Raw genomic sequence first — 27,882 nt, 5'->3', positions numbered from 1 at the left:
ACAGCTCCCCGAGGGTAGACCATGCAGGTTGCATGCCACACACGATGCAGAGAGAGAGAACCAGCCAGGGCCCCCACCCCAGGCTAACTGGGGGATCCACCCGTCACTCGGCAGAGGAGGGCACGTGGGAACCTCTGGGGCAAGGTCTCCAAGCGTGTCTGCCTGTGCACAGGGAGAGAAGCAGCCTGTCTGCCAGCGTCCCCTGCCACAGGCCTCCCCCACGCTCCCTAACGCATGTGTTAGAGTTGGCCTCCTAGAGCTCCCAGGGTGCCGTTCAGTCCTCCCGCTCGGAAGCCTTTGCTTCCAGACAGACTCTGCCCGCGCAGGCCTCCCTTCTCCACTCCAGGCAGTGTTCATCCCGTCTGTCCTGGGGCCTTCCTGCAGGCGCGGAGCCCAGGGTCTCCCTAAGCAGCCTGTGGTGCTCTTGGGCAGTTCTAGGTCCTGCCCCTGTAGAAGGATGCATGCACAGCCCTTCTGACGCACAGGCTTTACGGTTACTCTGCTCTCCCCAGAGAGCTCCACCCCTCATCCCAATCTCCCCTTGGGGTTCCTCTCTGCCACCCCTTCTCTTTGTCCCTGAATCCTCATGCTGTGTGCAAGAGGGAGCACCTGTCCAGCTTGCCAGTATGGTCACAGAGGACACGAAGTCTACATACATCATCCAACATTATAGAGCCGGCACCTGGAGAACCAGAATTCTAAGCCAGGTCCTGTGGATCTAGACCTGAGGCTGTTTTCACCATGGTCCACTGTCTCCACTCCTCTCCCATGATGGCCCTTTGGCTCTGGAAAGAAAGAGGCTTGAGCCATCCAGGTCTGCCCCTGATGGAGCCTCCTACCTGCCCACCTTCTCCCTGTCGCTTGTGGAGCAGGGTGAGGCTCTCTTGTCCCTCTACCTTCCCAGAAGCTGTGTTGGGAGCCGTGGACATGACACCGCCAGATCTAGAGAATGACCTGTCTGTCTCCTCCCCTGTTAGATTATTCAGGGCAGCCCCCAACGTGGTGCCCCTTTTCCTGCCTGTGGCCCATCTCTTCTTTAGCAAAAGCTGGACATCCCACTCTGGCCATTAAGAGTGCCGCGTTCAGTCCCGTCTGTCATGTCCCTCCAGCAAAGCCTCCTCCTCAGCTTCTGCATCAAGACCGGGAAGGGGAAGGGCTCAGCGTCTGAGAAAAGTCTCTCCCCTCAACATTCCTTCCGTCATTAGTCACTGATGATCTGCGCTTGCAGGGCTCGGGGCTGGAGGGGGGTGGAAGTCCGGCTTGAACCCTACTAAGAAGGGTGTGGGCCAGGTCTGCAGAGGACAAGGGCGCTGCCACGCGAGTCCCCGAGCCTGGGGTCCACTTTCCTGCGGAAGCGATTCTTGGTCTTAGATTTGGAGGTTGAGTGAGAATCATCAGAATCCAAGGGCGGTCCTAGGGGAGAGGACCCCCCGCAGAGGGAGTGGCCTTTGCTAAGGGGTAGGTGCAGACAGAGGGTGGGGGTGGGGCAGTGGGGCTGACCTGTGGGCGGGGCAGGGCTGGGCCTGTCTGCTCCACGCTGTGCTTCTCCAACAGGGAGAACAGGGGCCCAAAGGAGAGAAGGGTGATCCTGGCGTGCCCGGGCAACCGGTGAGTGTCCTGCGGCCCGCACCCCGTGCCCCTCAGCCTGTGCACTGTCACAGGGCGTCCAAGGGCCGCGTGGGGGCAGGTCTGAACTGTATGGTCTACCTGCAGGCTCCCCGCTAGCTGAATGTAGTCCGTCCCTCCTCCCTCAGGGCTCCGAGGATGTCCTCACTGTGGATCCCAAATCAAACCTGCTGCACGTGTCCTTGCCCCACCCCCTCTACTAAGAGCAGGGAGGTGACCTAGTTCCTTGATGGTTGTTGCATTGCAGGGACCCCAGGGCCGTCCTGGAGAACTGGGGCCTCGGGGACCCACTGGAGCGCCGGTAAGAAACCCTTTCTCCCCCTGTGGGCTCTGAGGTGCGGGATCCCCACCAGCCACCGCCCCCCGCCCCCATGGCCTGCTCCCCACTCCACTGGTCCGCGTGCCTGGCGTTTGGGAGCTGCCCACCAGGGGGCGCTGCCGCAGGGGCCGTGCGCCCAGTGCCCCAGGGCTGAAGGCACTCACAAGGCCCCCCAAAACGCAGCCCTGGGGATGGGTGCTGCCTCTGGACCCCTGGATGGGGAAGCGATGTTAGGGCATGGGGTGGTTCAGATGCAGGAAACCCCTCCCTCCCAGCTCTGATCTGCAGCTCTGGTGTAAGGGACCACGTGGTTTAGCATTTTGAATTTGTTGTCATTTTCCACTGCTTGGGCTTCTTAGAAACAGCCTCCCTCAGGCACGTTCTCTGGAGAGGTCCCTTTGGAGTGACCTGAGGAGGCTCCGACCCCAGGGAGCCCCCGGCTGTCTCTGTGCGCCTGGGCCATCCTGTCCTGTGAGCTCTGGTTATATCATGAAGTGTCAGCGCTGATGTCTACCCCTGGATACGGGACAAGCCTAGCCCCACAGGCAAGGGGCTGTGGTTTCCCTGCGCTTCGGACTCTGCTCCTGTCCTACAGTTCGCATCTCCCGACTCTGACGAGCAGGCCGTCCCGAGATGGCCTGCTGGGGGACGAGGACAATTTCCCCAGGATGTCTCACCTCCCCTTTTGTGTCCTGGACAGGGCACCAAGGGACAAGAAGGCCCACGTGGGGCACCGGGAACAGCTGGAAACCCTGTGAGTCCTCACGCCCCCCGCCCCCCACCCCCCTTGCCCGCGGAGGGAAGCTGTGCTGGGCACGTGCCCCCGGGCTCGCAGCTCTGGGCTGATGGGAGGGAGGGGTGGAGCCGTTGGCCAGGGCTGGGCACCCCTGGAGCAGTGAGGACCAGCAGAGACGCCCCGGGCTCTGCAGCATTCTCAGCATTTCACGGCTTTGCCCGTGTGCCCAGCCCATAAACGGAGTCTCCTTCCACACGTGTAGGGGCCATGCCCACGGGGACACACGAACACACACTCATACCTACTCATATTCTAAAACCAGCATGCACACGTGCTGTGATGCCCATGTCCTGTCGAAACTCCCAGCACACAGGTGCCACTGGGGACACGGGCAGACACGTGCCTTCATGTGCACGCCTCTGAGCTCTCCGCTGCTGTGCCTTGCCTCCTGCGGGGCCAGAGTCTCTGTGGGGTGGACCCTGGACTCCTGGGGCTGATGAAATGGTGTCACGCGGGGCCACAGAGCTCAGACTCCCGTGTGGAATGAGGCCACCTCTACCCCCCTCTCTGAAGCCTGGTGGTGGTTAGAGGGACAAGCAGACACAGGTGACAGCCACGCTTCTGGGACCATGGGTTAGAGGTCCCCTGCTGTAGGGGGCTTGTACGCCCAGGCCATCCGTGCCTATGGGCTAATGGGAATGGGGCCAGCCAGGGGCGGTGGCCAACCTGGATGTCACAGGGTGGGGACAGAAGGCTCCTCCGGCTAGTAGAGCCTGGCTGGAGGGCAGCCTGCAGGGCAGTGAAGCCGAGGGCAGGCTCGGAGGCCTGCAGAAGCAAGAGCAGCCTCCAGTCCTTGCAGAGCTGCCCGCTTCCCGCCTGCATGGTGTTGACCCGCACGCCTCCTCCTGGGGAATCTTTGTTAACCCTCAGTGTTAGTTCAAGTCCACTTCCTCCGGGAAGCATTCCCGCATTCCCTCATTCACCTGTCAAAGTCAGCACACGCAGGCGTGCACACACTCGCACATAAGTGCACGCGCACACACCACCTCTGCCCCCTCCATGCCTTCATCTTAAGGAACCTCTGAGAGCCCTTCTGCCCTCTGGCCTCCCACGGCTGTGCCAGAGTCCCACTCACGGGAGGTTTGGTGTCTCGGCACCGCCGCACACACACGGGAGGGGCTCCCCTTGCGGCGGAGGGAACATCGGGTCCGAAGCAGCAAGTTACGGTGAACTGGGGAGAAGGCAGGCTGGGAGGGACGCCCGGGGACTGTTCGTCATCAATACCTGAGGACTTTCTAAACTTCTGCTTCTGAATAGGGCAGTCCTGGACCTGTGGGCCCACCTGGTGCCAGCGGCCCCCCCGGAAGTGCGGTGAGTCATGGGGGCTGGGGCACCAGCACAGCTTGGGAATCCGCAGCCCCTCCCCTGCCCCATGAAAATGTTTATTCTCCCTGCAGCAGGCGGGCCGGGGTGTGGGGGGGCAGGCACAGGCATCCCTGCCCCCACTTACAGATGGAGAAATGGGCGTCCCAGACAAGGTCACCAGAAAGTTCACCAGCCCCAGGCTTGAGCTCGCTCCTCAGACCTCCGAGGGAGAACAAAACCTGTGAGAACTGCAGGAAACCGCAGGAAGCCTGTCGACCTCATTGAGGTTGCGGTCAGCCTCCGTGCCTGCCTTTGGAAGAGACAGACAAAGCTCGAGGATTCGCAGGGGTCCTGACCCTTAGGGTCCCTCAGTGCTGATCAGGGCCCGGCCACAGGTTCATGAGAGACCCATGCAGGATACTCCCTGGGGCCTCAGCCTTTCACCCTCAAATGGGAGAGAGCGGCCACACCTGAGAGCTGCTGATGGCCACGGACATCGCTGTGCCCCATCCCCTCCCCAAGGAGTCTTTACTCACGGGGCCCCAGGCATCCGATGGCGGGCTAGCCCTGAGACCCACGGTCGGCACGGATCTCAGCTTTAACATTCTGCCGTAAAACACCCGGTACCACTCAGTCCCGGAGCAGCAGACAGTGCGTCCTCCTGAAGTGGACCGAGGTCAGCCCTGCGGGTTCATCAGCCCACAAGGATCATACAGCCGACTAGAGGACACACATGGGCCATTTCCACATGGCTACACCTGTTTGTTTGTTTGTTTGTTTGTTTGTTTTAGATTTTATTTATTTATTTGAGAGAGAGACAGAGAGAGAGCATGAGAGGGGAGAGGGTCAGAGGGAGAAGTGGACTCCCCGTGGAGTCCTGATGCGGGAGCCTGATGCGGGATTCGGTCCCGTGACTACAGGAAAACGACCCGAGCCAAAGGCAGTTGCCTAACCAACTGAGCCACCCAGGTGCCCCCGCATCTGTAGTAGGCATTCTGCGACGGTTAAATTCACGGACGTCCCTGGACCCTGGGAGATGGTTCTTCTCACCGCTTCTGTTCTACCCAAGAGGACACGCAGACACAGGGAGACTGAGTCATGTCCTTGGTGGTCGCCAGAGGTGGTGCTGGAAAATGGCCTTTGTCACGTTCCTCTCCCTGCTTTGGTGCCTGCCAACCTGCTTTCCCTGGCCGGAGGGTCTTCTCTGGCTTTCAGAGACCGTATTGTCCGGCCATAGGACACAGAGCGATGGGCCTCAGCCTGAGCTGCTGGCTGTGTGAACCCCTGGGTCCTTCCCTGGGGGCCTGGAGGGCACATTCTGCACTAGCTCAGAGACGGGCTCCGACTGCACCCAAGTGTACGGCTGCACCCATGTGTACGGCTGCACCCATGTGTACGGCTGCACCCATGAGTACAGTCTGCCGCCCTCCCCTATCTCCCTGCTTTGTTTCCCTCCTGGGGTGTCCCTGGACCACTTGCACTTAAGCCTGGGCTCCAAGTCAAGCCGCAGGCAACGTCAAGGTCACCCTCATCCTCCCTCATGTCCAGCGGAGGCCAGTGCCTACCTTCTGAGAGCCAGAGCCCCGGGGAGGGCAGACCTCTAGGCAGCACAGGCTTGGTGCAGCGGCGAGTGAGCAGATGGGGAGGGGCTCCATGGGGAGGGGGGGAGGAGAGGGCTAAATCCTGGGGAATTAAATCAGCGATGGGGAGCCCATAGGAACCGACGTGTAGCCTCGGCTATGAGGGTGTATGCTCACCCTTGTCTGGGGGCCATGGGCTGTCTTGAACTTTACCATGAGCATAACCTGTTTTTCAGGGCTCCCCCGGCATCAGAGGGCCCCCTGGGAAAGACGGGGAGCGCGGAGAGAAGGTAAGACGTGGCTATTGTCAGGATGTGACACCTATTCTCAGCTTCTTGAAAAACCCTGGAGGCAGAAGCCAAGCCACTTAGGTCTGGTTCGAGCACTGGGGCCTGAGGGAGCTTTCTATGTAGAGGAGAGAGAAGGCTGTGCAGCTACCTCTCACAGGCTCCCAGCAGGCCCGAGTCAGACAGATCCCTAGGGAACAGATGGGGGCTCCAGAAGGCTCTGGGGGAGGGCGTGACTTGCCCCACCTTTCATAGGGCCTGACCCCAAACCCCACTTACTCTCGATGCGGTACACAAGCATATCTGTCCCCCACCTCTGTGTGCACCCTGAAGCCTTCCCAAGTTTGAGAAAGAGTTTCATTTATTAGAAGGAAGAGAGTCATGGTGTCCCCAGAGACACCAACACCCCAGAGTCAAAAGAGGAAGGTCCCCAGCCTTTCGAAAGCATGTTTCAGCTGCATTTTACAAAGTACCTCTGGGGTTTATTGCTGAGGGCCTGCTACGGGCCTCCAGTGGGTAGAACCCGGGATTCTGCCAACAATCCCACACTCGCAGGACAGTGGCCCCCCCCACCACAATCCCCGCAAACATCAGTGTGCCGGGGTAGGGATGTCTGCCGTCTGTGCTCTGGGACTTTCTCATCTGTAACACGAGGACATGATGACACGTCGGTGACAAGTTGTGCAGAACTGACCCATCAGAGGGCTCAGCACAGGGCCGGGGAGGAGATCCGCTGCCCCGTGCCCCCGTCACTCCCCGTGAGCAGGGTCCCGTCCCTGGACGTCCTCTGCTTGGCCGATGGTCCACAGCCGCCCCTTTAAGTGCCAGCGCCTCAGCGTCCTGACAGGGATCCTTTCAAGTCCACTTTAGCCAGAACCTTTCCGAGGAGAGATCATTTTGTCCTTTCTATTTTGGCAGAATTTAACAAGAATAGATGGTGCATGTGCATTTCGGCAGGGAGGCTGGGTTTTAAAATACACGTCTCAGACGAAAACGGTGAGGCACGGAGGGAAACGACCAGCCAGCCTCTAGGACATATCTTGAGGGGTTTTTGGAGTGCTGGTCGACGACAAGCCCAATAATAACCCTTATGTGGTGCAGGTGCTAATTTTTGTTTTGAAAGAAGATAATGCCATCGTAGATTACAGTAATAAGAGCAGAGCAGCCAGATGAAGCCAGGGGCAAAAATAACCCCGGCCCATCTGCTCTGCCTGGATTAAACCGCGTCTGACGATTGCGCTCTATTCTGGACACACAGTAAGTAGGGCACTGACGACCTTAGAAGGGGGTGACCGAGATGCTGGAGGTCCCGCGGAGAGCCAAGAGGCAATCAGGGAGCTGTTGGCTCATCCACCGCTAGAGGGAGCCAGACACCTCTCCTTCGCTCGCAGGCGCCAGGGCAGAGCTCAGACGCAGGGCTGCGTGGGGAGGGGAACCCAGGGTGCTCTGCAAACTGGTCAGAAGCCCAGCTGCCAGGACACATTCATTCTGTCCCTCCCAGTGTCGGGTGGCTGGTCTGAGGCTCTGGGAAGCCTATCCTGCCCTAGGCCTCCAGAGAGGGGCCCTTGCTGGGCAACCCTTCCCCTTACCGCACCTTCTTTCCAGCAAGGAATGTCTGTGGTCATTCATGTCTCAGCTCAGCCCCAGGGAGACTTGCCCGGAAGGAGGAACCCCTGTGGCTCATGTTCCTCCCAAGCCCCAAAGCCAGAGCTACCACAGGGAGCTCTAGACTTTGTGGTCCAAATGGTGAGCATTTGCTGAGACCAGGATCCAAGCCCAGCTTCCTCCCTCCCCAGGTCCTAGAAGCTCTTTCCCTACTTCTTTCCCTACTTCAGAGCCCTGAGCTGTGCTCCTGATGCTGGAGGCCCACACTGGGAAGAGGGGTTAGATTCTGTCCACGGAACTCCATGGCAGAGTATCACATGTCTGGACGGTTTCAGAAAGGGCACTCTTGGCCGAATGTAAAGAAACAGGGTGTAACAGGGCTGCCCGAAAAAGGAATGAGGCCTAGCAAGGTGGTGAGCTCCTTGCTCTTGGAGGAATTCAAGCAGAAATGGGAGGACCTCCCACAAGGCATGCACCCGATGCTTTCCTGCCCTGGGTAGACGACTGGACTATAAAGCACTGATGTCCTGTCCATTCCCAAGTTCTGCCTTGTATCAGCTTGCCAAGTCTGCTGTGACAAATATCACTGGTGGTGTGGCTTAAACCAGAAATGCATTGCCTGGCCATTTTCACCACATCGGGAAGCCCTCAACCCAAGTGTCAGTTGGGCTGCTTCCTCTTGAGGCCATGAGGGAAGCAGCCCTTCCAGAACCCTCTCTCGGTTTATTGATGGCTGCCCCGCCCCATGTCTTCACACTGTCTTCCCTCGGTGCTTGCCTGTGTCCAAAATCTCCCCTTCTTACAAGGACGCTGGTCCTACTGGATCAACGGCCACCCTCCTCCACATGACCTTAGCCTAACAACGAGTTTCACCCGCAAAGATCCTGTTTCTCAACGGAGGTGTGGGGGATTAGGACTTCAGCACCCACATTCGGGGGACCCGGTCCAACTTATCATATATGTCACGTAGCGTAGACTATTGCCAGAAGCCTACCATCCCCCTAGAGGCCGGGTAGCCATTAAGAAGCTTGCCTTCTGCGTGTCACCTGGTCCTGGAAACTGTCCTTTTTTCTTTCCAGGGCGCAGCAGGTGAGGAAGGGCGTTCAGGACCAGCTGGTCCCAGGGGGGATCCGGGCGCTCCTGGCCTTCCTGGGACACCTGGACAGGGAAAGGATGGAGAGCCGGTAAGTGTCCGGTCCAGAAGCTCCTGTGTCCATTTGACCAGGCTAGAAGTAGAAAAGGAAAGGAAAGGGGTGGGGGGAGAGGGAGAGAGAGACTGACTGGTCTCGTAAGTATTAAGTGAGAGAAATAGCATAAATCCATAGAATGTGGCACTCAGTGAGGGTTTAATGCATTAACTATGGTTATCGGGCACTCAGCACCATTCCTTTACTCTCACAACTGCCCTGAGAAGTGAGTACTTCTTTTTTCAGTCTCTTCAGGTGACTATAGCAAAATACCATAAATTAGTGTCTCTGAACAACAAGAACTTAGTTCTCACAGTCATGGAGTCTGGAAGTCCAAGTTCAGGATGTCTACGTGGTCAGGTTCAGGGGAAGGCCTCGTTTTCGGTTCCAGAGTGCCCACTTCCCAGTGTCCTCACCTGATGGACGGGTGAGGGGTCTCCCTTACAAGGACAGGAATCCCATTCACAAAAGCCTCACCTCCTAATACCTTCACTTGGGCCTTAGGATTTAACATACAAATTTGGGAGTGAAACAAGAATTCAGACCAAGGTGGTATTATCAACCCCATATTATTGGTGAGGAATATGAGGTTCACTTGCCAAAATCATAGTACTTGGCTGTGAACTCACGAGGGACTGGACCCTCCCTTTCTTCACTCTGGGTTTCAGCCAATATATCCAAATGCAGAATTGTGATTTTTTAAAAATCTGGCCACATGTTTGCATCAAGCAAAAGTTGGAGACTCTTCTCATTGGTTCCGTCAGGTTTTGATATCATGGGAAATGGGAAAGAGACCAGACTTTGGAATCCATGAGCTCACCTTTGAAGACTGGCCCTCCCGTACTTGCGGGAACCTGTAGAAGAAGACCTTAAGTGGGAAAGCAAGCTGAGAGGGGCCGGGATTTGCTCAGGGTCACACAGAGGCTGTAGGCAGCTGAGGCAGAGTTCACACACAGGTGACTTGTAGCTCAAAAACTGGGCTTTCCTTCATAAACAATAGCCCCTGAGGAGACCCTCGTCTCCCTCGGGCACACAGCGTAGGGCGCACACAGCTTGGCTGGTGGTGGATGGGTAAATGCTCGTTCGTGGTCTCATGGTTGTCTTTGCATCCATCATCTCCCCAGGGGCTGCGTGGACCACCTGGATTACCTGGGCCACTAGGAATCAAGGTGAGTGTGTATCCAGGCAAGTCGTGATGTCTTGTCATGGGTTGCCCGGCAAAGGGACCGGCCCAGTTTCATCATGAAGTACGTCTCCCACCTCAGTCCACTTCCCCGATCTGTAGTTTATCACATCTCACTTCGCCAAAGACGCTAGGGCTCCTGATACTGGTGATACTGAAGTCCTTGCCATACAGTTGGTGCCTAATAAATGCTTGCTGGCAAATGAAGTTGCAGAAGACACTGGTCTTCAACTGGCAGAGCAATAGATCTAAGCAGTTTTGTGTTTTTAATCTAATCGTAGTAACAGATGATCCCCAAATTTTAGACGCTTCACACACTAAACCTTTCCATGTCATTCCCAGTAAGCCTACTGGGAGGCGTGATGGGTAGGGAGCTTAGGCTCACACAGCCATTCAGAGACCCACGAGCCTTGGCCCGGTGACTCTCCCGCCATGTAGGACGCGAGTCTGCTACGAGTCCTTGTCGTACAATGGAAAATGAGGGAAAGACAGTGGACAGACTCTGTGGGCCAGACCTGGAAGTGGTAATTCATTTCCCCCAACCTCATGACACTGAACGCAGGGGAAGCTGGGTTTGTGGGCTAGCTGTGTGCCCAGGGTGAAAGCGGGAAGCTTTGGTAAATATCCTCCAGCTCGTCCTCAATTCACTTAAAACCATTACTCAGAAAAGCTGACTTGGCCCAGGAGGGACTGTGCTTTTTTTTTTAATTTTTATTTTTTAGATTAAAAATAAATTACTCATTTGAGAGAGAGAATGCATGAAAAGTGGGGAGGGTCAGAGGGAGAGGGAGAAGCAGACTCCCTGCTAAGCGGGGAGCTTGACATGGGGCTGGATCCCAGGACCCCGGGATCATGACCTGAGCCAAAGGCAGACACTTAACTGACTGAGCCACCCAGGAGCCCCCAGGAGGGACTGTTTTTAGAAGAGCTTTCCTGAGTGACTAGGGACACTTCCGTGAAGTTTTCTTTATACTGAGTGGTTCTCTCATTGACTCATTTATGCTCTGGTCACCTGCGAGAGCATTTATGATTGTGTCTGCGGCCCGTCCACTAGGCTGCCGTGTGTCAGCTCTTGCAGTGGGCCTTGGGCCAACAGTGATGTATGGGACATGTTCCCAGCCCTCCCACAGCTCAGGGATCGGAGGGAAAGGCAGATAAACGAGTAGGCAGAAGCAGGCAGGTGCTAGGGTAGAGGGAAGCTTGAGGCACAAGAAAGCTTGGAGAACCCTCCCCAGCCCAGCCTGGTTTGACGGTGGAAGGCTTCTTGGAGGAGGTGATGTTTGTCCTGATTTTACAGTGTATGCAGCAATTAGAAGGGGAAGGAGTGAGGAAGGAGCTTCCCAGAGGGGTCCTACCCGGGGAGGAGACATTGAGGCAGGAAGTGGACTGTGCTCTGAGATGAGCATGTACTGTGGACGCACCCACATCCCACGAACTGTGATTTGATCAACTCCGATGCTTGAACGTAAGCATGTGTCAGTCCATCAATGATCTACATTGGAATGCTTCTGTATTTTTTTGCTTTAATTTAATATGCATATTCAAAATCGCATTCAAATGTTGTATCATTATATTACTTTTGCCTACTTGCGTGTATTTATGAAAACACATTTTAAAAATTCGTCTTGTCTGTCTTCAGTGCCCTTGCCTGCCACCCCCCAGCCACTTGCCGAGTCAGCACTTTCCAGCGGCGCATTCCCACCCCTCCCAGCTGCGCTAGTCAGGATACAGCACGTCTGGAAACCATAGATGCTGCTATTACAGGACGCTTTATCCCAAACCCTGTCCCCATCCACTTAATAGTAGGAGTTTTTACCGTTTTTATGCTAGAGCTGTATCTTTGGGATCCCAACAAGCCACAGAGGGTGTTGGTTTTTAAGATTGTATGTAAACGGCTTGTTGACAATAAGAGCCCGAATGAGAAGTTTGAGGCTTCAGGAGAGCTGGCTGTTTCTGCAGTAAACTTCTTGCTTCCAGTTTCCCCACCTATTCAGGCAGCTGGCCTCTGTAAGCCTCCTAAGCTTGTGCTGATTGAGGTCATGGTCACTCATGTGACTCCCTGGTAGTGATTTTGTTGTTCATGGTCATAATCAAAAGAAACAGGAATGTTTCAGAGAGATCTGAGTAAATATATGGCAACTTTCTATTTTCTGGGGGAGAAAAAACAAACCCTCAGAAACAACTTGTCTTGAATTTAGTGGCATATAAAATTGTCCCATATGCCTGGGACGGTGGAGAGGAGCAGTGGGCACGGTGGAGAGGAATGGGAGGCAGAATCAACACTCTAGAGGACCTTGTGGCTCTGTTGCCAGCCCGAGGCTGGCCTCTGAGGCCCCCTGTGATGCTGTGAGCCCCACGTGTCATCAGCAGTGCTCCTGTGCTCTCTCTTTCCTCCCCCACAGGGAGCCTCCAGCCTCTCAGAGAAAGGAAGACAGGGGCACTGGAAATGCCTTAAGATGCCCTTTCCCTGTGATAACTATTTATGAGTTCAGTAAATTCAACTCCCAGGCTGAGTTTGGGGTGAAAATCAGTGATATAATACAAATAAAAATAGTTGCTTAACTCATGGTGTCCCAGGTTCATGCTTAATAAATATTAGTGGTCCTTATGATGAAATCACCCTGTGGAGTCAGCTTTGCAGCATGGAGATGGGGATCTAGAGAGCCCTTATCCACCCCGGCAAGCATGTTAGAGGCAGGAGTGCAGTGAGCCTCGACCTGGGGCCCAACTGACCAACTAGTGTCAACTTCAGGTGACCCAGGGGAGGTTAGTCATGGTGTCCTTTGGCCAAATATTTCCTCTTCTTTAATATGGGAGGCCTGGAAACAGATAACCCATTCCAGCGTTGACACTGTATACTTTTGTAATTTAGAATGTGGTTTAGAAGTAAAGATGTCCATAGTTAATTGGGATTGGGAAGGTAAGTTTGAATTCAAGAGGTCTTTAGTTGAGGAGTGGGGGAAGGAGGGAGGGACGGAGAGAAACCAGAGAGCCTAGGAGTAGCCTCCTCCCCGCGGGTGCTGTCCACGGTGCTGAAGGGAAGCTGCTGGGATAGGAACCACATAAAGGTTTTCATTGGCAACCCCCACTTCCTAATTACTCACAACTGCAGGAAGATTCTTACAGACACCTTTCCTTTTCTTGCATGGCACCTGTTTCCAGCAAAATGAACAGTCTCTGCCTTCATACGGAATGGGGTTAGGATATTCAGCGACCTACAGAATAGATGACTTGAAGCAAGGGGTTTCACCTGTCTGAGACCCTCTGTCCTTTTCTGTTTAAATGAACAAAGCATATTTAACTCCTGAAGGGCTCATGTAGAAAGAAATGATAGTCTCCTTCCATGACCCACGCTTACTCATCTTTTGTCCCTGGATGCTGTTGGACTGGCCCAGAATGTCTTACAGCCAAAATATTTTCTAGACTTCGTATCACAGATCCTAGCTCACGGGCCCATTTATTTCTTTATCTTGAGTCTAATCAGAGCATTAAGGTCTTCTTCTCTTTTATTGAGGCTCTTTGCTGAAAGTCTCCACCCATTAAGCTGTGAAGTGTTGTTTCTCTGGGAAAATGTTAGCATCGCAATGGGCCATAAGCACAGGAAGGGAACCAGGCCTGTCCACCTTGCAGGAAAGAACTAGCAGAGACTCAGATTCCAGGCTGGGCTGAGTGTTCCCTCCTGGCTCTATCCCACCTCCTCTTCTGTAAAAAATTGATTTGCCCTCAAACACAGAATTTATTTAAACAAATAAAGCTTATTAAAAGTGTCTTGATAATGTACCCAATATAGGGTCTGACTTATTCTAGGTACTTGAAAAATACTTGTTGAATTAATGGGTAAATGAATGAATGGGTGGTTCCCAGTTTTAAGATTCTCCCATTGAAGTCAGATGGTCAGACAGACACAATGGGAGAACAAGGTGTTAAGATTAATGAAGATCTACACAAATATCTAGAGGAGAACAGGGAGCAATACAGGCAGAGGTGGGGTATTGGAAGTTGAATGATTGAGGTGGTCTTCTTTGATGGGTTGGTGTTTGGGATATTAGAACATGGACGGTTGACATGGTCTAGTTCGTGGTAGTTAGCATTTGCTGGTGTTCATGAGGCAGCCTTGGAAGGAAGAGGGGAGCCCAGCTAAAACAGAAAGTGGTAAGAAATCTGTATTAAATATTTTTTAAATGCCAAAGGGTATGGATTCATCTGGCTTTTATGTGTGTTTGGTTTGTTTTCTCTCTTGTAATTCCACTAATAAAGTGATAATAATATACTTGTAATACTCCATGTTAAATAGCGTCTTCCCTTTGAAATGAGTCTTCATAAGATCCCTGATGGTTTGGTAGAACGTTCTCTTTCATTCTCATTGATGAAAGTCTTCAGGAGCAGAGAGGTTGTGGGACTTGCCCAGGGTTACAGGTTCAGGTGGACATTGTCCTGAAAGGGCACCCTGACTGCCTTTCTGGAATCTTCCCACGTGTCCCTCTCACTAGTGTAGTGTGCATGTGACTGGCACCGTGAGGACCATGTTCGTCCTCTGTTCATTACACTTTTCTCTGTATTTGTCTTATTTCTAGACTTCCTGCCTTCCCCCCCCGCATACAAATTAGATTTCCTAGCAGCCCCAAGCATCTTGTATTTCGCAGAATGAGCCACAGCCCATTTTCCTAAAGAAACACAATGTACCAGCTGGGGTTTCAAAGAGAGTTTCAGGAGGGGCCTATGTACAGGGGCAGGGGTGAGGCAGAGGGCTGCCCCAGCTCCCAGGAAGCATGGCCACAGTGGTTCTGGAAGGATAACGGCCAGGAATGCTGTGGCTAGAGACAGATTTGGGGTCTAGTTGATCTCTTTTGTGAGTCCCAAGCCCCATCCTTCCCACTTCCCATGGACATGATTTCTCTTCAGAACTCAGCATGGAGTGTTGGAAATGGGCATCTTTGGGGCCAGCAGCCCTTATCGCTGCTAGAAAGAAATAAACAACAAGCATTGGTGGAGCAAGTACGTGACTTAGGTACTCATCCAGGCCAGAGTCCTACTGCAGGAACACGAATCATCTTAGAAACATTACTTTTCTTAAAGGCCCAGATGTAAAGTTTTCTGATTGAAATGATGGTGAGCAGCTAAGCTGATGATTAATGAGATGTTTTTCATGCTTAGAAACCTAAACTTTAATAAGCAAACTGTTGCCTAGCAATGTCAATTTCCACCTGAGATCAGATTGCTGTGTGTGTCTCACTGGTTCTTCACAGCAACCTTCTGAAGCTCTTTTCATTTGTCACGGGCATTAACTCTTTGAAGGGATATTAAATAGCTCGAACAAGATCAGCCACCGATGCACGTGAGGCTTGGCTGAGTTCAGCTGCCCTCATACAGGTGCGCTGTCTCTCACACAGAGCTGATGTGGGTTCTGGTCCCTGTGTGTTGTGAGCCGGGTTTACTTTGGAATTAGAAAGGTAGCAGTTTGCAAACTGCAGGTCTAACATTGACTATAGTGTGTGGGCCAGTGTCCTCATCAAACTCTTTCACACTGATGCATCAGAAACGTGTAAGCATCCACACACAGCCGAGTCAATGACGGTTATCCATAGTCCACCTCAGATCCTAGTGAGTTAGGACAAGCCCTTGTTTTTGGCGGCTGAGGATTTTGAAATTGCGGATGAAAGGGTATGATCCAGTCTCAACTTCCTTTTACAGGAAATGGCAAACATTCCTCCCTTATGCTCTTCCTATCAAAGTCCAGAATGACAGGTGCAGGAGAAGGGCCACAGCCACAATGGCTAACTGACAGAGAGAGCCGGGCCAGGCTGTGTCAGGACGGCACTCAGAGCACGTATCCTTGTTTTATGAACACACCGTCTCTGACCTGGCTGCCATTGTGGCTACCTACCTTTGTAAAACTAAAGCTCGGGGAACTTGTCCCTTTCTTGAGTCCACTGTGAGCGGGTGTTGAAGACAGGACTGAGACCCACGCTCTCTCAACCCCTGTGCTCGAAGGGAATGGTTATGGCTGAGTCATTCTTGCCTCTCCCAACCCTGGAGAAGAGGCTGGGGAAAAAGAGGTACTTGGCAAATTATTGGTAAATTATTGGTGATTTGGGACCTGATCTGAAATACAGGTACGTAGTCAAATCTGGGACTAGGTCAGGATGGAGGCATGATGAGGTCTGGAGAAAGGTCAGCAAAATTTGGAACTATGGTCACATGGGAGGGGCCATCTCGTTATAACCACTTTGGGAGGCATTATCAAGGTTGGGGCCTGGTAAGCTTTGAAAGGTTCATAATGAGAATTGCTGGATATGCACATGCCGGTGGGCTGGGTGGGTGATGGGCTGCCTGGGGGTCGTGGGGGGACATGCGGAGTCCACATGGCAGGAGAGACGCTGATGGGTAGTGCAGGCAAGACGGTGGGAGGGGGCATAATTCCTTCTGTGTGCTGGCTCTGTCCTGCCCAGAACTGACCTCATCATCTTATTTTTCTTCTCTTTAGGGGGACCGAGGGGCACCCGGGATCCCTGGCTCTCCTGGCAACCGTGGCGACCCAGGCATCGGGGTGGCTGGCCCTCCTGTGAGTCTTTATTCTTCCAGAACTTCCTCCCCTCCCTAGAGCCACACTGCCACTCCCTGCTGGCTCCCTGGGCCTGCCACTGGTCCTCAAGTCAGTCGGGGGGTGTAGACCTGTCCACTGGCTTTGTTCTAGAACTTGGTGTACTTCGAATGGGAATAAGGCTTTTGAGGGGACCAAGACTTGTCTGATTGAAAGAAGAAAGCACAAAACTCATTAAAATTAAAAAGGGAAAACATGATTCACTGGGAAAACTTTTGCAAATCTGTGGTATAGCAGTGAAGCCGAACTGTCTGGGGAAGGGGTGTGATGTGGAGAGATAATGTGCTTCCGTGTCTTTAGGCCAAATGCAGTCCACGACCCCCTGCCTCCAGTTAGGATCAGGTGAGGACATAAATAGAATCAAGGAAGGTTTTAATATAGTCCCTAAAATGAAATTCGTGGTGTGGTCCTCCCGTTGGTAGTGTGATGAACGAGTCACGCCAGTCTGACCGAAGTGAGTCTGCCGACTTCTTAGAGGTGGTGATTCCGGGGATTATAAGAGATTGCAAGGACCAGGGGTGCCCGGGACCCCACCCAAGTTGAAGACAGATATTTTCAACCAGCCTCCACCTGAATATCTCTAGAAAAAGAAGACATACTCCTTTCAAAGCCAGTACATCTGGCTTTGAAATTTAGACACTTATTTCCATAGAGAAGAGACATTTATTGGAAATTTTTTCTCATTGAGAATCGGAATATGGTCTTCTGTGTCTTCTATCCCTTGCTTCTGATCCTTCCCTTTGTACCAAAAAAAGCACACCTCCTACTCTCTTTTACTGAGTTATAGCCTTCAGAATTTAAGGCTTGTTCTCCATCCTGGTCACTTATCTTCTGATTTGGTCTGTCCTTTGCTGAAGACACACAGTATGTTAATAATGCACCTTAAAATTGTATTGACTTTTTTCTTTTCTTTCTTTCTTTTTAAGAGAGAGAGGGCAAAGGGAGAGAGAATCCTAAGCAGGCTCCACACCCAGCATGGAGCCCAACACAGGGCTTAAAATTAATCCCAAGACCCTGAGACCATGACCTGAGCCTAAATCAAGAGTTCGCCAATTAACCAACTGAAACACGCAGTTACCCCTCTGGGGTCTCTTGTAAAGAGAGGGTCTTTGTAAAAAGAGGGTCTTGTAAAGAGAGGACCTCTGGGGTCCCTGTAAAGACACTAATTGTAGTCATGAGGGTTCTACTCCCATTACCTAGTCACCTCTGGAAGCCCCCATTTCCAAATACCATCACAAGGGGGTTTGAGGTTCAATATAAGAGTCTGGAGGAGATGCAGACATTCAGTCTGTAGCACTGTCTTACTATTATTTAAAAGAAGCTCAAATACCCAGTCCTTTTCTAATGCTAAGCCTCATAATATCCATGCTACCCGGATTAGCATTGCTTAACCCAGAAGTGCGGTCTAACTCTGCGGTCTAACTCTGGGCCATGAACCCGGCATGGACCAGAGTAGCACATGGTCCCAGTCTCGGCTTGGTTTTGCATTCAAGAAGTGCAGACCATAGTCGAAAACAATGAAAGGAACCCCGCTCTTCATTTGTCTCTCAGATACTTTGAAGGGGAAATGTGGATTCTTCCCCATAATATCACTTGTCAAGCAGAAACTTGAGGCAGGGTCCTTCCCTCTGTGGTCCTCTGACATCCCAGCGCTGGTCTTGGGCACCTCACTCTGTACCCCAAATCTCCAGGGCATCCCCACCCACTCCCCCTGCCCCTATCTTGCCTCACTGGCTCCCCACCAGAAGTGACTTCTTCCCTTCTATCAGAACCCTAGCAGTGGGACACCTGTCTTCCCAAATGTCCCCAGAAACCATGGATGGAACAGGTGTATGGAATCCCCCCGGGAATGTCTAGAGCTACTTTGTTTTTCTTAAAAGAAATTCTCAGGGAGCACAGTCCCCCCCTACATGTTTCTATCAACTTTGTCAGCTATTTTTTTCAGTTTGTTGGTAGCTGGAAGGAACACTCTGGCCAAAATTGCCGTGAAGAAACATGGTAGTTCAGACTCCTTCTCATGGGGAGAGTTTTGCTGAAATTCTCCTCCTCTCCTGAATCTGCTGGAGTGAGGATTCTGCTTCCTGAAGGAATGACCCATAGACTAGAAGACTTTTTGCAAGGGAAGCTTTGAGGTGTTTGTAGGCCCCACTGTCCCTCAGTTGGGCTCTGGAGGTCCCTGTCTGCTCCCTAAGGACTCTGGTGTCAAGCCCTGAGTCAGAAAGCCAGTGGGCAGAGTTGGATGCTCTCCATCCCCGCTCCAGGTTCAGAGCTGCCTGAAATCAGCATGAAATATGTTCGTGCCTAAGCGATTCCACCTGAAAAGTAATTGGCTGGCTGCACCCCAGGAGCTGTAAATCAGCCTGGTATTGTCTGTCCTCCACTTCAACTTATTATGAGCTTCTGTGGTGGACACAACCTTACAGAGTTTTCATAAATCTTGTCTTTGGCCTTTTGCCTAGGCTCCTGTTGGCCTGGGATTCTGCACAGAGAATGCAGGGATGCCCTGAGAGTCAGAGGAGGGGAGGAAGGGGTGATGCCAGGGATGTGGGTCTGCCGGGGACACCACTGTCCCTTCATGGGAACGTGGCCATGAGTGGCGTGTGTCTGGCCGGGAGCCAGGGGTAGAAGCACGGACGCCCCACTCACCACCTCCTGGAGTCCCCCAGAAGTTGCCGAACCACCAGCTGAAGGCTGGATTCTGCAGAAACCTCTGTTGAGAACAGGGTGCAAGGGCCAGGAGTTTATTTGGGAAATGCTCCAGAAATCACCACTTAGGGCATTGTGTTGTGGGGAGAGGAGGGGAAGCAAGAGAAGGCGTGTTCATGAGCAGGCTTCCGCAGTAGACAACCAGGCCTCCCCTCCACAGATAGCCCAGGAGGCGTGGGCACACGCGGAGCTGTGGTCTGACGGGGGGGGGGGGGAGGCAGGGGTGTTTGTGTGCCCATTCCTATTGGCCAGTGGGTGAAGGCGACTCCCAGAAGCTCCCTGCCTGCCCTGTCCTTGGGCCAAGGGTGGTCCTGTGGCAACGGAAAGCCCAGGATGCTGCCAGGTTCCTGTGTGTTCAGGGCATTTAGAGACGGGCACTGACCATGTCTCCTGTGTCACTGTTTTCCCAGGAAACAGTCTGAGCTTCACAAGGCAGAGTGACTTGGCCGATGTCACACAGCTGGTCCAGGGCAGGATGCACATCGCTTCCCACATCCCATCCCCCCAAGCCAGTTCTCTTCGCCTGTGGCTTCGGCAGGCTGAGCAGGATTATTCATTTCCATTAAGGATGGATCAGCCTAAAAGTTACTCCTCACGTCCTTCCTCCTGGAGCGTGATACTCTGGGGCCTTTGGCATCCAGGAGCAGTGCCGACTGCCTGGAAGGGAGCCCTGGCTTTCCCCGCCAACCTGTGTGCCTTCACTGGACAGGGGCGCAGATGGGGAAGCAGTGGCGGGGAGTGTTGGCCTCTTACTTCAAGGCATTAACAAAAAATCCCTTTAATCTCCAGGTTGTTTGTGATCTGCTTTAGCCAGGTGTTAAATGCTTAGAAATGATCCAGCCTAGGCCTGAGGGCAGATCAAAATGCTGTGAATCTCCCTGAACCCAGGAGCTCAAGGCCAGCCAGAGTGGGATTCCCACCGACAGCTGGGCTCCCTGAAACTCGGACCTTCCGGTTCTATGAGCTTCTTCATGGGTCGAGTACCAACAATTTCTGCTGCTGCAACAGGGGTGTTGGGAGGTGACAACACGGTAATATCGGTAATAACATCTGGCGCCCTGCCTTGCATCTTGGGATCCCGCCTTTCCTCCCCCTGCCTGGACTCTCTCGTCCTGATGCCTCCCTTGGAGAAGTAGGCAGAGACACACATCGGACAGGACTGCCTTGCTGTTAGATTGACAGCCTGATGGAAGAAGGAAGCATGAGCTGATTATGTGCAGTAAAATGTGTCAGGATCCTTACAGAGGTGTTTTTTGAACTCCCCATCCTGGAGGGAGTAATTAGACTAGAGATGAAAGCTGCGGAAAGTTAAAGCATCCCACAGTATGCCGGTCGGCCTGCGGGGGGCAGCAGCGAGCAGGGCGTCCACACCAGCGGGTTCCTTTCTCCTTTTCAGGTTCCAAATGAGATAGAGAGGGGGACGCCACTTGCCTGAAGGGACACTTGGGATGTGACAGAGCTAGCCCCCCCCCCACCCCACGCACACACACACATTCTGACAGGCTCTCGGCGGGGCAGAGATACTGATGAGTTCATGCTCAGGAGTCTTTTCCAGAAACAAAGCCTGGAGTTTGTTAATTTAATTGTTTAACACATCGCGCTGTCCCGCGTTTCCTGCACATCCGTAATTGTGCCTAGAGCCTTGATCAGATTCAGGCTTGATGTTGCTGGCAAGACTTCACAGGGAGTGTGCGCTTCCTTTAGGAGGCACTGGGGTCTGGTGGTCTCTCTCCTTGTGATGTTCACACTCTTTGATGTCCAGTGCTTAGATCAATTAGCACATCAAGGTTTGCAAATTGACGCCTTCCTTGTCCTACCAGTTCTTTTTTATCTATCTGCTAGAATACTTCTAGAGGCAGGAGAGGTCCCTCAGTTGCAATAGACATGCCCAGTGGTACAGTTGATGTGGGAGGCAGGATAGGAACGGATGTTCCAGTCTTTCCTTTCAATTATTGTCGCATAACAACTCGATTCTTTTGCATCTCGCGAAGATGGTTAACTCGTTCTTTTGTTTTCCATCAGTAATTTTGAACTCCTGGATTCAAGCACATTTGATGTGTTTCCTTATAGTCTGGTTGTGTTTCCCTTTGACGTCCCTTTGTCTCGGCTGGGGCCAGTAGGGGCTTATCCCGTTGACCCTGAGTGCCTTTGACACAAGCCTAGAAATCTTTGATAGCATCCTTGCTCTCTGGAAAGACGTACGGAGCTGGATTTGTGTCCCTGTCTTGTCCCGATCTGCAAGCCGTCATTTCTCCGCGGAGCTCTGTTTCCTTCTGGTGGAAAATGGTATCAAAGGCCAAGATCTGTGCTTTGGGGTGAAGTCGCTCTTGAGCAAACATATGAGAGAGCGTAATCTTAGAGAAGAGGGTGTGGTGGGTGCTGACTTGTTTAGACTTCAGATTTAGAAATGTCATTGTACAATCTTCCTCCTCAACACTTTGATATTTCTTTTTTTCTTTTTGAAGATGATGTGTTTATTTGCTTGAGAGAGAGCAGAGAGCACGAGTGGGGAAGTAGGGGGAGGGGGAGCGACAAACTTCTCGCTGAGCAGGGAGCCCGATACAGGGCTCCATCCCAGGGCCCTGAGATCATGACCTCAGCCCAAGACAGACGCTTCACTGACTGAACCTCCCAGGCACCCCAACACTTTGGTATTTGTGAAACGTGTATTGCCAGAATAGTAGTGGGGATGGGCTGGGCACTGCTCTGCCTGGCTCTCTCCTTAGAACAACTTTCTGACTTCCGATCACTCAGCGCAAGGTGGCCGGCTAGCTTTGTACTCCATTGGAGGAGACAGAAGCTCGGAGAGACCAAGCAACTCCCTCAGGGTCCAGCAGCTAACACTTGATAAGGCTGAGATGTGAAACGGATGCCTTTTTGACAACAGAATCCATGTTTCATGTGGATTTTATAGTAGATGATGTAAGGCAGGACTCTGGACCTCGATCGAATGACCGAGTTAAGTGCTTGAGGTCATGATCATGGTGTGATCATGGCATTTCATCTGGAACCAAGGGTGCCTTTGAAGTGACCTTGCAGCATTCCCCTCCCCGGTCATCAGTTGTCCTTGGGTCCTTTGCTTGAGGCATGAGTGTGGTCTCATTGGGGAGCAGCTTTGAAAGCAGCAAACGTCAGGTGTGTGTGTATGCTGTTGACTTCCACCTGGATGGAGCCCCTGAGAAGTAATGCTGGGTCAAATAGACCCCAGTTGGAAGTGAGTCTCTAGTCTTCCCTGACTGGTTGCCTGACTTACCTGCTTGCCTTCAGGGCTCTGGAGACTTCCCCTCCTTTGTTCAAGTGCTCAGCTGTGCTCTTAAAATGTGGCTTCCTTGGTTTTATCAGTCCGTCCTGAGATGTATCTAGGAGGTGGGCTTTGCGATGACCTGGCTTGTTATACTGCCAGAAACTGGTACATTTGTGTGAGCTCTTTCTTCCTCTTGGGAACGTCTGGAGCAGTTCTCCTGGGCTCTGCTGCAGGGGGACACAGGGTATGCTCCACTGAGCAGGAGGTGGGCTAACTCCACTGTTGAGTGACTCCTGGGGGAGCTGGGGCAGGTCCCAGTCTCCTCTGACCTCACTCTGGTCATCAGTGAAAATGAAGGGTGCTGATACCTGATTCCCAAGTTCTCATGCTCTAAAATGAATTCTGATGGAGTGCCATTTCCGGTGCTCTATGGTGTCCTGGCTGCCACGGGGTGCTGGGCTAGGTGCTGAAGACAGTGCTGAGCAAAGGGCTTAGTGCCCACCTGACCACACACGTGTCGTCATTCAGTGGGACAGAACAGATGGCTGTGAAGGGATGACAGTCTTGGGCACTGCGTCCTGGGTGGGGTGCATGGCGGGGTTAGGGGACCGTTTCTAACGGGTATCCTGGGAGGAACCAGGGAAGGCTTTCAAAGCTGGGGCCATCTCAGCTGAGAACCAAAGTGTGACCAGAATGTGTTGAGGCAGAAGGGGAGAATCAACCATGCCGAAGTGGAGCATAGGGCAGACTCGGGGCAAGGGGGCATTCCGCTCACAGCAGGACCGAAACCATACACTCATGATTTAGTCCGTGGCCACATCTTCGATGCAATATCTAGAAGCCAGATTCTAAGCTGAGAACTTAGAGGGCAGACCCTTGTGTGTGTGTGTGTGTGTGTGTGTGTGTGTGTGTAACAGAGAGAGACAGGGAGACCCCCTTTTAGGAGTTGGGAGTCATAATTGTGGTATCAGCCAAAGCAGGCCATGCTGGGGGAAGCCTGGCCTTGAGTGTGTCCCCAGCCTGTCCCAAGCAGGAGGGAGGCACCACCTGAAGATTCTGGGCTGCGGGGTCCCACCCTGCACCAGAGCTAGGAACTAGAGAGGAGCTCCGGCATCAGGAACCAAGTGGGTGCCAGGATAGGGCAGCACCTGTTTGGGGACAGATGGAGAAAGCTCCAGGGAGACCTGCCTGGGCAGATCTCCTGGGTGGGTTGAGCAGGGGTGACTGGCTGGAAGTTTGGGGGAGTCAGCTGCCCCTCCAAGGACAGTTAAAGTCCTGCCTTACAAATGAACACGACAGCATGTTTAAAGAAACGTTTCATTCTGACTCGACTTATTTAACGCTTTGTTTGTTTGTTTGTTTCTCAGGGCCCTTCTGGACCACCAGGAGACAAAGGGCCGCCGGTACAGTATGAGTAAAATGAAGGGTTGGGCTTAATGGGGAAGTTCTGTTCTAATGAAAGCAGTTTTAAAGCGGGGGTTGGGGGATGGGGGGGCAAACTCACGAGGTTTCTGCAAATCCCTAGCATGAAACAGTGCAGACTCTCTAGGATATATATCATCCGTCTCCAGAATGACAGTAGGAAGGGCCTGGGTGGTCGTCTAATCCAGCGTGCCCATGCTGTAGCTGGCCAGACCGAGATGGGCTTTCCTATTGGGCATCTCCATGTTCCAGGACAGAACCAGCAGAACGAATTTTGAATCCTGGCTTCACTAGCCCCAGCCTTTGTCCGGATCAAGGGAGGGATCTCTCTAAATCTGGAAAGCGAGCCTGATTAGACCCCTGGGCCATCGTGGTGGTCCTGAAGGCTCAGTGCTGGGAAGCAACGGGAGGGCTCAGGAGCCATGGTTCTTAGGAGAAGCCACCGATGCTGACAAGCACAGTGTATGCGTTCAGCAGTGAACGTGGATTTCTATGCCCAGATCAGCTGCAGGCTAGCACCTGTGATGACATACCTTATATGTAAAATTCTGAGCACTCTAATAATTTCCGAACTAAGAAAATGGGTTTGTATACCCGTTTTTATAGAGTAGGAGGCCCAGAAGAGTTCATGGAGAGGCATCCGACTTCAGAGCGAGTTACTGTAGCATAGCAGTAGGGTGCGGGACACGGGGGATGGGGCTTCTCTGGAGGGTCGTGGTGGAGGGGACATCTGGGAGGTCTCAGAGTGGCCGGGTTAGCACCGCCCCAGCTCCTGCCATCACAAAGTGCTGATTCCCACCTGCACGTCCACTTCAGGAAGATTCCCATAAGAAGCAGGATCCACAGTGAAAAAGACATGCGTGAGAATTCCCAATACTGTTCAGAACGTTTCAACAGAACGGGCGTGATACTGTAATGAAAAATCATAGCTGTCCTCTGAGCACCGGGCACCGGGCTGAGCCAGCCACCAGACGTGCAGGGGTGAACCACGGCATGCTCACTGCCAGAGCCGACCCTTCTGCTCCAGGAAGGAGCCCCCACATGGGGCCTGGGCAGGAGGGCTCAGAGTCAAGGTGTTCCAGAATGATCTTTGTGTGTGTGTGTGTGTGTGTGTGTGTGTGTGTGTAACGCCCACGTCGACAAGCGTGGGCGAAATGAGTAAGCGCTGAGCGGAGAATCTGGGCACACACATTATTATATCAGATTCCTCATAGTAACAGGCCATTTGTACAACGAGAACCAACTAGTGCCAAGGAAGGAGGGAGGGATCTAATTTTGCTTAAACTGATGGCAAGTGTCTGTCGTTCTCTTTCCCTCAGGGATCCCGAGGCTTACCTGGATTTCCCGGCCCCCAGGGACCCGCCGGCCAGGATGTGAGTACAGAACAGCAGTCTCTGCTCAGCTGAGGTTCTTCTAGAATCTTCTAGAAGCCCACCTCCCCCACCTCCTAGCTGCCCTAGACCAGGAAACCCCTCCACTCATCCCTGCCCCCTTCCATTTTTAGATTTTACTCTTGTCTTGCCCGGGAGCTACGGTTTTGCACAGTCTAATTTCCCTCCTCATGCTTTTGTGCTTCGCTTCCAGACCTCGTTAGCTCCCAGGCATCCCCGACTACGCCTCCCACTTGCTTGGAGGATTTCCTTACATCCTTAGCGGGTCGTTCCTGCTCAGAGCCAGTGACGTGGACTTGCTGTCCACAGACTTGTTCCTGACCCTTCCCTACAAGGGCTTTCCCCCTCCATGGGAATCTCAGACTGACCTGATGCTCCCTGAGGATTGCGTCCGTTCCCACATGGGGACAGTGGCAGTCATCTCTTACCTCCTGCCAGGCTTCTGCGTCTGCTTAGCTAGAGCTGAGCTCCACGAAGATAGCACCATGTGGCTGAGGCATCTCGAGGTCCCTGATGCCTGGCTGCGCGCCAGGTCATGGGTGTCGCGCACTGTATATTCTGCCCCAGTGGAGGGATGGCCACGATGACCTTCTATGAGGCACAGCTTTCTGATGACAAGTAGCAGTGGTTCTTCTTGGACACGCATATCTCCATCTGTAGCTTCAGCTCACTAGAGGCAGAGATGACGCATCACCCTCCCCTTCCCTTCCTTGGTTCTCCTGCGGAGGAGAAAGTTACCCTCTGGAGCCCATCCGCCTTTTCTCATTCCCCCACCCCACTCTCAGTGCCACAGTCTTTTTTTTTTTTTTTTAATTTATTTGACAGACAGATCAGAAGCAGGCAGAGCAGCAGGCAGAGAGAGAGGGAAGCAGGCTCCCCGCCGAGCAGAAAGCCCGATGCGGGACTCGATCCCAGGATCCCGAGATCATGACCTGAGCCAAAGGCAGAGGCTTAACCCACGGAGCCCCCCAGGCGCCCCTCAGTGCGACATTCTCATAAGCCCCCTCCTTCCAGAGCTCGTCCTTCCCCCTGTGTTTGGAGAAGGATGGAGAAATTAAAGATAGGGGTGTGTGTGTGTACGCGCACAGGTGCGCACTCTGTGAGCTGCCTCATTTTCAGTTTTGCAGGTGGGGTCAGAATTTCAGGAGGGATGGCTTATTCTAAATATTTGCCACAGTAGAATATTTTCCGGGAAGACTTGAGTGTCCAGCTGAGACCGGAAAGCAGGCTTTTTTATTGGTACCAGTCTTCACGTTAGGGTGAATTTTTTCCCCACCCAGTTACGCGTGGCAGACACAGAAGTTGGGGGTCGGCGTGGGCAGAGTGGCCGGTGATGATGTGCTTATTAGCACAGTTAACCTCTCCTGTTTCTCTTCTCTTAGGGCGTACCAGGAAATCCAGGAGAAAGAGGGCCTCCTGGCAAGCCAGTATGTCAACTCACGGTTCCGGATGAATAGTAACTCTCAGTCAGGGCTCCCGTGAGAATAAAGCACAATCAGATGGTCCGAGAGGCTGGAAGAGGGACTTGTTACAGAGCCGCGGGCAGGGGCTGACCTGGGATGCTGGGGGGCCCCAAGATAAGCCACAGTGGGAGGCCAGCAGGACCATAACCTGTTTCCAGTGCCAAGTGAGAGGGTTGGGTAGGGCTCCAGGAGGAGCTGGGGTCGTGGGTGTGGTGTGTGGCTGGGTTGTGGCCATTGCCCGAGAGCTGGGCCAGAGGCACGGAGCAGGGCCTCCCCAACTCCAGTTTCCTGATGGGGCCTCTCCTCGCCCACCTCAGCCAGGGCGTGCAGGCAGTGAGCCCCATGGCACGCTCCTAGGATGAGGCCTCCCCGACATGGAACAGGACAGGGAAGAGTAGGGAGCAGGGCTGCGGGTGAGCAAATGGACCCCAGCGTGCACCCCAGACTCCTAACTAGCCCGTTTCCTGCCCCAGTCCGGGGATGTCCAGGGATGTCTGCCCTGCCCAGTCACCCCCTTCCCACAGTGGCAGAAACTTTCTCCTCTCCTGGGGGAACTGTGGAAACCGGGGGTGCCAGGGAGGGGCTGGTGCTGAGCACTCACTCCTTGGTGGTCTAGCCTGAGGCTCCTCCGGGCTCCCGCAGGAACATGTTGAGCCCCCCTGATTGACTTCCTGTTGCCAGAGATGGCCCAAGTCTTGACGAAGTGACCAGGCCACAGTGGGAGGGACGGGGCTCTAGGAAAAGAACGGTGAGGATGCGCCATCTGGCCGGGCAGCAGCGCAGACCTGGGAGAAGCCGGTCCGCACTGAAGGACGTTTGTCTGGGAGGGAAGAGCTGGTGGCGTCAGGGCTGGGCACTCTGAGGCCTCAGCAGGACCGACCGTAAGTCAGGCTCTGAGGCCAAGATGCTCACCTGGCAGAAGCTTCACCTCCGCACCTGATGGTCAGAGTCTCCCCTGCAGGCCTGGCCCGCTGCCCGACCCACATGTGTCCGAGGCAGAGACCCCCGGGCGTCGACAGGGGTCGCACCCTCCTCTGGTTGCTGGGCCCAGCAGAGACCTGGGTGGGGACCCTGGTCTGTTTGGACGGGTCCTGGAGGACCTACCCGTGGGACGAGTGGAAGGTCAGGTGACAGGTTAGGGACCGCTCACTGACCTCCTCCTCCCCG

At 53.4% G+C, this 27,882-nt stretch overlaps 1 protein-coding gene across 1 annotated transcript in view; it reads left to right on the top strand.

Moving 5' to 3' along the window:
• Nucleotides 1-27,882, top strand: part of COL22A1 (collagen type XXII alpha 1 chain) — a 236,498-nt gene that overhangs the window by 148,421 nt on the left and 60,195 nt on the right. Inside the window, exons 30-40 of the mRNA XM_059395531.1 lie at nucleotides 1,555-1,608; nucleotides 1,874-1,927; nucleotides 2,646-2,699; nucleotides 3,999-4,052; nucleotides 5,863-5,916; nucleotides 8,598-8,702; nucleotides 9,830-9,874; nucleotides 16,373-16,450; nucleotides 23,807-23,842; nucleotides 25,181-25,234; nucleotides 26,635-26,679. Of these exons, the coding sequence (XP_059251514.1) occupies nucleotides 1,555-1,608; nucleotides 1,874-1,927; nucleotides 2,646-2,699; nucleotides 3,999-4,052; nucleotides 5,863-5,916; nucleotides 8,598-8,702; nucleotides 9,830-9,874; nucleotides 16,373-16,450; nucleotides 23,807-23,842; nucleotides 25,181-25,234; nucleotides 26,635-26,679 (633 nt within the window). The remainder of the gene's footprint in view (nucleotides 1-1,554; nucleotides 1,609-1,873; nucleotides 1,928-2,645; nucleotides 2,700-3,998; nucleotides 4,053-5,862; nucleotides 5,917-8,597; nucleotides 8,703-9,829; nucleotides 9,875-16,372; nucleotides 16,451-23,806; nucleotides 23,843-25,180; nucleotides 25,235-26,634; nucleotides 26,680-27,882) is intronic.

This window comes from Mustela nigripes, chromosome 3 (assembly GCF_022355385.1).
Source record: "Mustela nigripes isolate SB6536 chromosome 3, MUSNIG.SB6536, whole genome shotgun sequence".
NCBI lineage: Eukaryota > Metazoa > Chordata > Mammalia > Carnivora > Mustelidae > Mustela > Mustela nigripes.
This window is presented reverse-complemented; position numbering and strand designations above follow the sequence as displayed.